This window comes from Nomascus leucogenys, chromosome 12 (assembly GCF_006542625.1).
Source record: "Nomascus leucogenys isolate Asia chromosome 12, Asia_NLE_v1, whole genome shotgun sequence".
NCBI lineage: Eukaryota > Metazoa > Chordata > Mammalia > Primates > Hylobatidae > Nomascus > Nomascus leucogenys.
In genome coordinates, this window is record NC_044392.1 from 33677117 (window position 1) to 33690566 (window position 13450).

The following is a 13450-nucleotide window of genomic DNA, read 5'->3' on the forward strand; positions in this document are numbered from 1 at the left end:
CAATGTGGGTGTTTGGCAGGTGCCAGACAGTAAATTACTGTTCTAAATGGTGCCTCAGTGGCCCAATAATATTAAGGAACCATCTCCCACAGTGTTAATCTGTAGACAAGGGAATAATTAATCTCTTTATCAAAGCAGATGGATTTCAGAGGAATGTGAATCCTGCTCTAAGCACAGCATCAGGGTTTTTTTTTAATCTTTTTTTTTTTTTTTTTTTTTGCTGGAGTTTAGTGAACTGGGCTTTATAACTTCTTACCTGATTATTCTGCTGCCCTGTTTGTCCTTCCTTCTTTCCTTTTTTAGCAGTTCTAGTCTGTGCTTCAACTTTTCATCCCCTTATTAAGACTGCTGCATAGAAAACGTAGGAGGCTGGAGACAGGCAGGCAAAGTGGGGAGTGAGGAAGGGAAAACAAACATTCTGAGAAGGAACTGTTCCGTCCCCCGAGCTGACAGCGCCCGCTCTTTGTTTTGTGATGACTGCTCCCTGGCCTTTTGGTTCCGAGGGAGTGCAGGGCAGCAGTGTGAAGACCTGTTTACGTCCACTCCCCACTCCCCGGGGCTGGCTTATGGGCGGATTCACTGTGGTATTCACAGAGCCCGGGACAGAGCCTGGCAGGAGGCAGATGGATGCTCGTGCCCGTCGGCTGGATGAATGAAAGGTGAGCAGCAAAGGCGATACCAGGATCGTCCACGGCGGGACTGGAGGAGGAGAATGGGACTGTGAGGAGCCTGCGAGAAGAATCTGAAAGTGTCTGTGTGATGGAGGGAGACATGGAAAAGGGGACGTCCTAGCGGCTGGAACTGGGGCGGAGGAACGGGAACAGGGAAGGCCTGAGTTAGGGACCACAAAGGTTTTCAGGAGAAAAGTGGGGCAAGCCGAGAGGGTAAGGGCGAGACAAAGAGCAGCAGCCGAGGCTGTTCGTGGGAAGAAATGGGAAAGAAGCAGCCGGGAGGGCGGGCGGACGGACGCGAAGGAAAGGGCGCGGGTGGGGAGGGGCGCCGGGAGCCGGGCGGGGCGGGGCGGTGCGGGGCGCGGGGAGGCGGCTCGGGGCTCTGGGGGCCGGAGGGGCCCGGCCGGGCGTGGGGGAGGCGGGGCGCGGGCGCCGCAAAGTTACTTGGCCTGCGCCCGCTTGGGTCCGCGTGCTGGTGGCTGACCCGCGGGAGGAGCGAAGCGGGGCTCGGCGGGCTGAAACCCGAAACCTCCAGTCCCGGAGCGCGGCGGGGAGGAAGGAAGCGGCGGCGGCGGTGGCCGAGGCGGGGAGGCGGCTGGGCCGGGGCCTGAGCTGCCGCGGCGGCGGCTCCTCGGTGAGCACCCGGCGTGGGGCGCGGGCGCGGGCCCGGGCGGAGAGGGCGGTCGGGATGGAGCCAGGCTAAACTCATTGTGCGGGGCTGAGGGCTGAGGGCGCGGGCCGAGAAGGGTCCCCCCGCCCACCGCGCTCCCCTTCTCCCCGCGCCCCTCTCGGAGGTCGGGGCTGTCCTCCGCCCGCACTGCGCCTTGCTTTGGAGAGCTGGAGCTCTTTGTGGGAAGATGTTGGGGGCGCGCCCCTCCCCTGCGGCATGGGGCTTCTGAGAGGCCCACCCCATTCTGCTGGGTGCAGCCCGCCCCCTTTCTCCGGCGCCGCCTGAAGCCCCTAAACAGTCCGCTGGATGGGAGGGCGTAGGTGCGTGCCCGGGACTCGGCCGTTGCGGGCCGCACCCCCTGGGGCCAAGAGACTCCACGTTCCGCTCAGGGCAAAGGGTGTGGGGAGAAGCGGTCACGCCCCTCGGCTGGAATCCGTGAGGACCAGGTGAGCAACCTTCTCCCAGCCGGGACTCAGGGCGCTGCCTCCCCGAGCCTGGGCGGGCGGCGGGTGGCGCGCCCAGAAGTGGCCCGGCGCCGCCGGGTGGGCGGCTGTGCCCCTCGGATCTGCGGGAGGGAGATTCAGCTGGTTCTTGGAAAGGGGAGAACTTGACCAGCCCTCGGCGCCTTCTGGGCCAAGCTTAACCCCCGTGCAACCTTTGGACAAAGGCATATGGGATGAGAACGTCTGTTGGATAAGTGGGGTGTCTCCTGTGCTTCCCGGAGGTCTGCTCACCAGTAACCACAGAGCTGCGCATTGGCATCGCTTTATATCACATCTTGGAGGCTATTTTTGCTCGTTATTGTACTTTCATCCCTTTTGCAAAGTGCTTTCAGAGCATGTCATTTGATCCTCCTCCCCGTGAAGCCGTGAGGAGGTGTGTGGTTTTGGAGGGAAAGAACCTCAGTTCCTTGATTGTCCAATGGAGACACTGATAACCTCAGGTGAGCCTGTCTCAGCGTGCTAGGGGCTGGGGGAGGATGGCCATCCTTGTGGCTCCTCCGTGGAGCCAGGCGTGGATTCAGCCTGGCCTCTTCTCCCCTAGTGACCTGGACCTCCAGATGAGTTCTGGAGAGCTACTGCTTCGGGGAATAGGCGGTTTTCCCTTATAATCTGTTTTCCTATAGCCACTGGGAGCAAGTGAAGAGAGGCATTTTTCAGGCCCTCAGGGCAGAAAGAGGAGGTGGGAGGGGACCTCAGGTCACAGAGACAGAGGCTCTTCAACTGTGACTGGAGTGCATGGCACTCATTTCTGTTACTTCTTCCAGAGCACCTCTCTTCCGGTCCTCCTCCACACCCGTCTTATTTTATACTTGTCAGGTGCTTACAAGCACTTTCATGTACACTTTTTCATTCACACAACAGCCTTGTGAAGCTCTACTAGCCCATTTGATAGGTGAGGAAACTGAGGCTCAGGAGAGATGAAGCATTCTTGCCCAGCTAGATAAGCAGCCCAGATTGAACTCAGATCTTTTGCCTTGGTAGTGCTTTTCACGTGGTTTCCTGATGGGACACAGGTGGGTCCTTTAATTCAGGGCTTCTCCCTGCCCAGCTAGATAAGCAGCCCAGATTGAACTCAGATCTTTTGCCTTGGTAGTGCTTTTCACGTGGTTTCCTGATGGGACACAGGTGGGTCCTTTTAATTCAGGGCTTCTCCCTGCCCTGTAGCTCCACCACCATAACATCAAGAATAGAGACCCCTCATTAAGAGGCCTGCTTGCCATTTTGGAACTAATCCAAGGCCGCAACGATATCCAAACCGTTCTCTTTGTGTTGCAGCCTGATGCACTGGGCGTCCTCTGAGAGGTGAAGGAGCACTGTGTGGTCAGAGGGCTGTGAGCTCTCTGTTTGGGTTCCGAGGAAGACAGAATGGGTTGAACTGGAACTGACCTAAATGTCAGCAAGAGGAGGTACACAGTTCTGTGGTGTAAACTCCACTGCCAGCCGGGACCAGTCAGGAAGCCTGAGTGCAGGAGGCGGGTGGACAGGAGGGCTGGGTGGGAGCTGTGTGCTGCTAAGCCTGTCTCCAGTAAGGGGGCAGCTGCAGGTGCGGTAGGGCTCCAGCACATGGTTGCCTGATCTTAGTTTTGGGGGAAGCTGTAAATTTTTACGGAAAACAAGCTTCATATATTTTTAAAGATAGCAATTGATTCAAAACATTTTTTTTTAATGTGCATGCAGCTTAACCAAATTATGTGTGCAGGCTGCTTGTGGCCTGCAGACTGCCCGTTTGCGTCTTCTGTGTGAGACCTTGGGAAGCACTGACTGTCATTCTGAGATGCAGTAAAGCATGACAGCAGGGGAGAAATGGTGTCTTCTTGCTGTTTTTCTATAAGAACAAAAAACATCAACAGAACTAGAGATAGCTATCAATGCTAGCTGGAGTTTGGAGGAGGGATTGACTTTATGACTCCATACTTCATTCATTCACCCAGTACTCATCTATGATTCTGTTTCTACACCAAGAGAAAAGGCTTACAACTAGTTTTAATCTATTTCCTTGCACATTTTATGTGCTCAGCAGGGGAGAGGACAGCATTAATGGCAAATATGTTCAGGGAGTGCTGGAGCATAAAGGAAGGAATTTGCAGTTGGCCAGGGGTAAAACATGAGGAGGTATATTTCAATTTTATTTTGGTTTGTGTTTGTTTTATACTCAAGCAATGGGTGAGAGAACACTGTGTTAAGAGCACTATCTGAAGTCAGACAGCCTACCTCCCAGCCCTGCCCCTTATAAATTTGTGACCTTAGGTAAATAATGTAATGCATTCATGGAATATATTAATTTTTCAAAACTAAGAGCTGTAAATATTTTAAAACACAGTAACATATAGGAAAATAAATTAAATTCCCCTCCACCTCTTCTCTATTCCTTCTCCCCACCTTTGAGATAACCACTGTAAATGTCTGTCTTTTTAGGTCTTTTTCAGTGTGCTCAATATGCTCACCAAGCCTGGAAACATAGGTGAATATATAGTTTATTGATATTATATAAAACATGATAAAATAGTAATATCTACATTTCTCACTTTAGGACCAACCTGAATATATTGAATATACTTGAAAAAATACATAAATGAAGCTGGGCATGGTGGCGCACACGTGTAGTCTCAGTTACTTGGTAGGCTGAGGTGAGAGGATCGCTTGAGCCTAAGAGTTCAAGTCCAGCATGGACAACATAGTAAGATCCTGTCTGTTAAAAAAAGAAAAACATAAATCGGGTCATATAATAATGCTTTGTGGTTTACTTTTTCGATTTAACAATATGACTTAGAAGTCATTCAGTAACAATAACAGATACATTGTACTTCATTCTTTTCAATAATAACATAGTATTTCATAGTATCGGTTCCCTATAAATTATTTAAACATTCCCCTCTTGATGGACTCATAGATTGGCTTCCAATTTAATCTAGATTTTCTGTGTATCTTTATCTGTGTACATGTGCAATATTTCTGGGTAAAAATTGTTCCTGGATGTGGGATCTGTGGGTCAAAGGAAATGTACATTTTAAGTGGTTATTTAAGCAGAGTTATCTTTGTTTATTGAGGTCTGGAAGATTGTGTAGAAAAAGAGACTGAATTATTTACTGTATTTATTTAAGGTTATTTGTTTGAGAATAAGTAGTGAATTGGAAAGGTATAGCATTCAAAAGTTATAAAAGGCAACATCTCCCTCCCACTCCTCTTTCCTAGCCCTCTTTTTCCTTTTTTGGGTATAACTAATTTTACCAGTTTTTGTGCATTCTTTCAGAAATAGTCTATGCACCTACAAGCAAATAAAATGTACCTTCTGGGCTGGGCGCAGTGGCTCATGCCTGTAATCCCAGTATTTTGGGAGGCCGAGGCAGGCGGATCATCTGAGGTCAGGAGTTTGAGACCAGCCTGACCAACATGGTGAAACCCCATCTCTACTAAAAATACAAAAATTAGCCGGGCATGGTGGTGGGCACCTGTAATCCCAGCTACTTGGAAGGCTGAGGCAGGAGAATCGCTTGAACCCAGGAGGTGGAGGTTGCAGTGAGCCGAGACTGTGCCATTGCACTCCATCCTGGGCAACAAGAGCGAAACTCCATCTTAAAAAACCAACCAACAAACAACAACAACAAAAACAAACCCAAAAATGTGCCTTCTGTTTTCTCTCTTTCAGAAATAAATATGATAGCATATTATATGCTCTGTTCTACATAGGGCATTAAAAAAGTTTAATCTAGATCTTGGAGACCATTTCGTTTTTTTTTTTTTTTGAGACGGAGTCTCGCTCAGTCACCCAGGCTGGAGTGCAGTGGCGCGATCTCAGCTCACTGCAAGCTCCATCTCCCGGGTTCACACCATTCTCCTGCCTCAGCCTCCCGAGTAGCTGGGACTACAGGCCCCTGCCACCACGCCCGGCTAATTTTTTTGTATTTTTAGTAGAGACAGGGTTTCACCGTGTTAGCCAGGATGGTCTCAATTTCCTGACCTCGTGATCCACCCGCCTGGGTCTCCTAAAGTGCTGGGATTACAGGCGTGAGCCACAGCGCCCGGCTTGGAGACCATTTCATATCAGTTATGGGCATTTTATTTTTATGAGACAGAGTCTTGCTCTGTCGCCCAGGCTAGAGTGCAGTGGCATGATATCGGCTCACTGCAACATCCACCTCCTGGGTTCAAGTGATTCTCCTGCCTCAGCCTCCCACGTAGCTGGGATTACAGGCGTGCACCACCACACCTGGCTAATTTTTGTATTTTTAGTAGAGAAGGGGTTTCACCATATTGGCGAGGCTGGTCTCAAACTCCTGACCTCAGGGGATTTGCCCTCCTCGGCCTCCCAAAATGCTGGGATTACAGGCTTGAGTCATCGCGCCTGGCCAGTTATGTGCATTTTAAATGCTGATGTATTCTTCCAAGTTTACCCTAAATTGATTGCTTACACTTCCTCTAATTCCTGCATCAAATTCTTTGCCAATTTTTTTTAACTGAGTTGTTTGTAATTTAATCAATTTGTGAGGCTCTTTTTAAATTCTGGTCTTTAATCCTTTTCTTGTTAATAAACCAAATATCTTTATGTCTTCTTCCCCAACTTTGCTTATTGTACCTTTGATTGTCCAGAAGTATTTAATTTGTATGAAGTGAAATCTCTATCATTTTTCTTTGTTTTCAAGTTTTCTGTCTTGCTTAGGAAGTCCCCTCCTATTTCAAGAGTAAATTTTCCTAAATTTTCTCTTTTCTCTCCATTCTTTCTTTGCTTTTCTCCATTTAAAAATACTTTAAATTTCTGCTTTTCCTTTATTTATTTTCCCTCCTTGTCACTTCAGCCAATCTATATTTTCTTTGACTTTTATAGTAACTTTTTTTTTCCTTTTTTAACCAAGTCTTAAGTATGAGCTCTTCTCCAGGTGAGTGAGGAGGAAGAGACAGCATTCTGGGCAATGATAACAGTGTACAGAGCCACAGAGTTGAGAACAACAGTGAGTGTTTGGAGAACTGTGAGCAATTTGGGATGGTCGAGGTAGAGGGTATTTGCAAATGAATAAATTCTGCAGGTGGCAGGGAATAGCATGAAATGGTCTGGCTGTGTCGGGGACAATCAGTCTGGCAATGGTTGGGAGGAGAGATTGGTGCGGGGGGGCGGGGCAGGGGTGGGGGTGAGATCAAAGATAAGAAGAAGAGAGAAACACCTGTTAGTAGTCCAGGGAAAAGATGGTGAGGCTCTGAGCTGGCGTAGTGGCAGTGAGGATGAAGTTTTGACTTAGATCTCGTGATGCATTGGATGTCTGTGATAGGAAATGGAACCAATTGCTTTACACACACAATCTCATTCAATCCTAGAGAGTCAGTATGGAAATCCACGGTTCAGACATGTTCATTAATACACCCATGGTGACACAGTCAGAAAATGTAGTCAGGGCCTAAACCCCATCAGGATTCCCTTAAGGAGTGGCCTAGGATGTCCTAGGCTTCTCTCCTGAGAGATTGGGTGGGTGGTGATGTTTTATCTAGGGTAGAGAAAAACATGAGGAATAGCATAGTGGGATGGTAGCAGCAGAGATGTGAATTCCATTTTCTGCGTGTGCTATCTGAGGTGCCTGAATGTGACATATGGGAGACAACATCCACAAGGTGGGTGGATATGAATCTGGAGCACCGAAGAGTTTCTAGGCTATACATGGAGATTTTGGAGTCATCAGTGTTTAAGTGGGCATAAAGAGGGAACATATAGAGAGAAGAGGTATCAGATAGGACTCTTTCTTTTGCAAGTGGTAGAATATCCATTCAAATCCACTTAAGCAAAAAGGAAAGCTATTGGCTCGTGTCATTAAAATGCTTGAGTGTATTTGGCTTCTGGTGTGGGTTCAGGGTTCAAGTGGTTTTTATCAGGACCCATTTTCTCACTGGTATTGACCTTTCTTTATGCTAAGGTTCTGTGTGGTGATCTCCAGCAGCTCTGGCAAGGGGGAAAGCTGCAGGTTCAAATCCAATGTGAAAGGGGAACTGTCCTTCTCCCAGCTGTTTCAGCAACACTGTCATTACATCAGAGGAAGTTGGAAGATGCTGATTGGCAAGGCATAGGTCATGCATCCACATCCATGAAGCCACATGAATGTGGTGTGTGAAAAGGGTGGGTCTCCAGAGGAGCAACTGCTGGACAAGGGTAAGAGATATTGAGGAGGCCAACAGTTAATTTCCTCTGTAGATGAGAAAGGAAGAAATAGTGCCCCAGAGGGCATCTTGGAAAACTGCAGCACTTACAGGGTAGGATGATTAGCAGGTAAGCAAGACTGGTAAGGAACTAAAGGACGGAGAGACAGGAGAGAGGAGCTCAGGGGAGACAAGGGAAGAGGGAGTCTCAAAAAAATGAAAGGAGTCAGAAGTGTCAGATGCTGCAGAGAGCTCAATAAGGGCCCATTGGGTTTGGCTAGGATGTTATGGTGACCTTGCCCAAGGCAAAGAGAGTCATTTATTTTGACCTTGGCTAGGACTACCCTCTAGAGGGTTCCTGTGCCTACCTGTCTTCCGCATTGCCCACCCCAGCCCTGGGTTGGCCAGGTAAGGGCAGAGGAGTAGTGATGGCAGTCAGTAAATTTGTGCTTTGTCAGTAATTAGGTCTATGACTATGGGTAACTCATTTCAGCCCCTTGGGCTTTCATTTTGTCATCTGTAAAATGATAGACTAGAATGAGTTACTTTGAAGGCCTCTTTTATCTCCAAAATGTTGGTGTCTTTAAGGAGATCAGTGAATCTAAACATTTCTTAACACTTCTGTTACCATGACCCTGGTCCAAGCCTTTGTCTCCACTTGGGCCATAGCGGTGGCCTTCTAACTGGGGTCCCTGCCTCCACGCTTGCCCCTTGCAGTCCACCCTTCACCCAGCAGCAGGCACAGTGACCTCTTGAAAGTGTAAGTCAGTCATGTCTCTCCAGTGGCTTCCTCTCACATGTAGAATCCAGTCCACACTCTTTCTCCAGGCCTGCAATGCTTTTTGTAATCTGGCCCCCGACTGTCTCCAAAGTCTGCTGTTCTCTTCCTCACTCCTCTCCAGCTTTCTTGCTAATCCTTAAAGATGCCGAGCTCATTTCAGCCTCAGGGCTTTGCAAGGGCTCTTCTCTGGCCTGCCTGAGGTTCCCTCGCATCATTTTCTGGTCTCTGCTCAAATGTCATGTCCTTGGAGAGCCTTCCCTGATGACCCACCCCTGACCCAGACACCCATTCCCTCTCTGCTTACCCTGTTTGATCTTTCCTTACAGCACCTACTACCCAGAATTATTTCCTATTTTTAAAATTTATTTGTTTACTGTCTGTGTCCCCACCTCCAAAATGTAAGCTTCAGGATAGGAGAGATTTGAACATGTTTTGTTCAGGGCTATGCCCCAGCTGTAGAGTCGAGCTGGGCACAGAGCAGCTCTTCAGTAAATGTATTTTGTGTAACTCAGTGAGGAATGGGAAAACAAGAATATAGGGGTGTCCAGAAACCAGTGGCAGTGTGGCTATCATGGTGAGGGAGGGAGGGGACAGCCCTGTGCCTGAGGCATCCGTCTCACATATGGCCATCAGAAAAAAATGTACTCCTTTCAGCTATTTAAAAATAATATTCTCAGTTTTAGCAATATGGGCTTAGTTTGCCTGGCTTGATGAGGATAATAAATAAAAAATAAGGGTAAAAACTAATTCACATAGTCATTATTGTTTATCTTGTGATAGAAGTAATCATCTCAGTCTTGTTCTCAGCACAGCTTCCATCTCTTGTCTTCTCAGAGCTTGTGTATGTTTTGTTTATGGAAGGGCTTGTTTTATTTTTCTTGATCTGTTTATTAAGTACATACAGTAAAAAACAGAATGAGAAGAATGAACCCAAATTATTTGTGTAGAGCAGGTTTTCTCAACCTTGGCACTACTGACATTTTTGACCGGATAATTCTTTGTTGTTGGGGGCTATCTTGTGTATTGTAAAATGTTTAGCAACATTCCCAGCCTTCGATGCCAATAGCATCCCCCAGGTGTGACAACCAAAAATGTCTCCAGGCATTTCCAGATGAGCGGGATCTGGAGAATGGGGACTGAGAACCAGTGATGTAGGATAGTGAGGTAGAGAACCAGTGATGTAGGATAGTGGGGTAGGGAGTGGGTTTGATTATTATCTAGTGTCTTCTGCTTGGACATTTTCAGACCCTCCCCAGCTAACCTCATTCTTTTCACTGATATCATTTCAGTTCTTCTGCTTAAAAAGAAAAGATACGCAATTTCAGGGAAGGGGTTTTGAGCCAAAGGAAGCATGGAATATCAGCCCCACAGTTACAGGTGGAGGTAAATTAAAATTTCATATTTCTCAGTCAGCTGCTTACCTGGGTGCCTACAACCCTCAGCCTGAGCATCTGTGTGGTAGCTGAAGCAGCTCAGTTCTGGGAGGGGGCATCTTCCTATAGTGGGGCTTCAAATCTTGAGGCCCTGAGCCCCTTATGGAGTCAAAGACACTTCTACTTTGCATTCTCTTGCAGTGCATCTTTTCTGTCTTCCATTTCATCTCTTCCGTATCAACAAGTAGTTGATATGCTCTGGCTGTGTTCCCAGCCAAATCTTATCTTGAATTGTAACTCCCACAATTCCCATGTGTCATGGGAGGAACCCAGTGGGAGGTGATTGAATTATGGGAGCGGGAGGGTCTTTCTTGTGCTGTTCTCATAGTGCATGAGTCTCATGAGATCTGATGGGTTTAAAAATGGGAATTTTTGCCTGCTGCCATCCATGTAAGATGTGACTTGCTCCTCCTTGCCTCCCAGCCATGTGGAACTGTAAGTCCATTAAACCTTTTTCTTCCCAGTCTTGGGTATGTTTTTATCAGCAGCATAAAAACAGACTAATACGGTAGTTGAATTAAACCTCTCTGTCTTTAACTAAAAAAAATTTTTTTTTTAATGAGATGGCGTCTCACTGCATCACTCAATCTGGAGTGCAGTGGCGCCATCGTGGCTCACTGCAATGCCCACCTCCTGGGTTCAAGTATTCTCCTGCCTCAGCCTCCAGAGTAGCTGGGATTACAGGTGCCCGCCACCATGCCTGGCTAATTTTTGTATTTTTAATAGAGACAGGGTTTCACCATGTTGGTCAGGCTGGTCTTGATCTCCTGACCTTAGGCAATCCACCTGCCTCAGCCTCCCAAAGTGCTGGGATTACAGGTGTGAGCCACTATGCCTGGCCAGCTTGAATTAAAATTTGAAAGGGGAAAAAAGAATTGAGTTTTTTTTTCATGTCTTAAGTAATTTTTGTAAACATTCCTTGAGTATCTTCTGACAACCTTTCTGCTTGCTACTTTTACCCTCAGTATCTCATAGATTCCTCTTGGCAGTTGTATAAAGTAGAGTATATCTACTCTCTTTTTTGTCTTAGGAGAAATTGAGTCTCAGAGAGTTTAAGAGACACACACAGAGTCACAGGGAATTCAGACCTGGGTTTGGTGAAGATTCCAAAGCCCATGTTCTTTCTATTCAATATCAGGTTTAAGTGGATATTAGTGTAGGGGAAATGTAAAATATTTGTTTTCTCCACATGCAGAGTGCTGTTGGGAATTCAAAGGGGAAACTGAGGAAGCATTCATAAGCTTTCTGGAAGGGAAAACATCCTCACCTAAAATAAAAACTTGTATTATGGCCGGGTGTGGTGACTCATGTCTGTAATCCCATCAGTTTGAGCGGCCACGGTGGGCGGATTGCTTGAGCCCAGGAGTTTGAGACCAGCCTGGGTAACACAGCAAAACCCCCTCTTTACAAAAACAATACAAAAATTAGCTAGGTGTGGTGGCACACCTGTAGTTTCAGCTACTTGGGAGGCTGAGGTGGGAAGGTCACCTGAGTCCAAGAGTTCGAGGCTACAGTGAGCTGTGATCATGCCACTGTACTCCAGGCTGTGACAGAGCGAGACCCTGTCTCAAAAAAACAAAACAAAACAATACTTGTATTATGAGAAGACATGAATGTCTGAAAGGACAACTAAAATATAAAAGGCAAACTGTAGACCGGAAGAGATGGTAAGGGTCATTTTAGAGGTAGCATTTTCTGGAAAGGCCTCTTCAGAGTTCTTAAGGTGGTCTAGAGATAGATGGTGTTCAAATAAGTGGCAACAAGGAGGTGAGTGGCCAGCGTAGGGAATGGCTTATGGTGGTAACCTCTGAGCTCTCCCAGGCTGCATGCATCCTCTCCTGCCCTTTAGTGTCACTTCAGCTGGAGAAAATGCTCAGTTACAGAAAGCTGCTGTGAGTGAATGACAACATAAACAAGGAATTTGAATTCTATTGACCGCAGTAGCATCTATAGACGTTTTCAGAATAATAGTTTACATATGTGTGTAACCTCATTTATTTGGTCTTCAGACGGCTGGGGGTATATTTGGTTGGGAGACCCTTCACAGTAGCTGCCACCCATGGTTTGGGAATGCCCGACTTAGAGGATGTGTCATAGTAGAGTTTATAGGGGAAATAAAAATAGGGCCGGGCACAGTGGCTCACGCCTGTAATCCCTGCACTTTGGGAGGCCGAGGCGGGCAGATCACGAGGTCAGGAGTTTGAGACCAGCCTGGCTAACACGGTGAAACCCCATCTCTACTAAAAATACAAAAATTATCTGGGCCTGGTGGCGGGTGCCTGTAGTCCCGGCTACTCGAGAGGCTGAGGCAGGAGAATCATTTGAACCCAGGAGGTGGAGATTGCAGTGAGCTGAGATCACACCATTGCACTCCAGCCTGGACGACAGGGCGAGACTGTCTCAAAAAAAAAAAAAAAAAAAAAATGATGGGGGGAAGCAAGATAGTCAAGATATTGTACGTGTTATGCAGGCCTGGGCAAATATCTTCTGCACTGACACCTACGGTCTCTTCAAAAAATTCATATTTTCTGGAGTTGGCCTTTTGAAGGATTCTAATGAAGGTCTTTCAGTATAAAACGTATTTGTCTGCACTTATATATTGGCCTTTCTGATAGTATAAAATCCAACAGGACTCAATAGTCTTGTTTAAATTTTTGTTTAAATTCAGCAGTTTCCCTCTTACAGCTTAAAACATATTAAAGCCTATTCTGGGCCCTAGACTATTTCAAGGGTCTTTGTTTCCTGGAACAAATCAGCACTCCCCAAAGGCACAGGAGGAAATGACTTGTGTCTGACAGAGTCTGTACTCAGAGAACTTTGCACTGAAGCCCTCCCTCAGGATAGTATTAGCTTTTACTTTACGCAGACCTTTAATACTCTTGACAAGGGAAACTGCAGATAAGTATACTTTTATAGGGAAAAGGGGGCAGCTGAAAGTTGAAAGAAATTGCAGAGAAAGTATAAAAAGGAGACAGAGAATGTGCAATACACATTTGATGTAAGAGGAAAACATTCTGGTTATTAGTCTGTTTTGTGTTGCTATACAGGAATACCTGAGGCTGGGTAATTTATAAGGAAAAGAAGTTTATTTGGCTCATGGTTCTGTAGACTGGACAAGAGGCATGGCGCCAGCATCTGCTTCTGGTGAGGGCTCCCATGGCAAAAGGAGGAGCAGGCGTGCCACACAGCATGAGAGGGAGCGGGAGAGCAATGGGAGGAGTACCACACTCTGCATGAGCTCATAGAGCAAGAACTTATTACTATGGGGATGGCAT

The 13450-nt window shown here is 47.0% G+C and overlaps 1 protein-coding gene across 10 annotated transcripts in view; it reads left to right on the forward strand.

The window, feature by feature from the left end:
- Window positions 1–381: 381 nt before the first annotated feature.
- GPR161 (G protein-coupled receptor 161) overlaps window positions 382–13450 on the forward strand; it is a 56579-nt gene continuing 43510 nt past the window's right edge. For 3 of the 10 annotated variants that reach the window (XM_003258826.4, XM_030824017.1, XM_030824018.1), the window contains exon 1: window positions 382–884. Coding sequence is in view for 4 of the 10 variants with exons in the window: in XM_004089821.2 (XP_004089869.1) it covers window positions 1648–1787 (140 nt within the window). In the remaining 6 variants the exon portion in view is untranslated. Of the gene's footprint in view, window positions 885–1336; window positions 1788–3119; window positions 3251–4259; window positions 4306–13450 lie in introns of those variants that run through there. The other 7 variants (XM_030824015.1, XM_003258825.4, XM_004089820.2 and 4 more) reach the window with 5 other exon arrangements.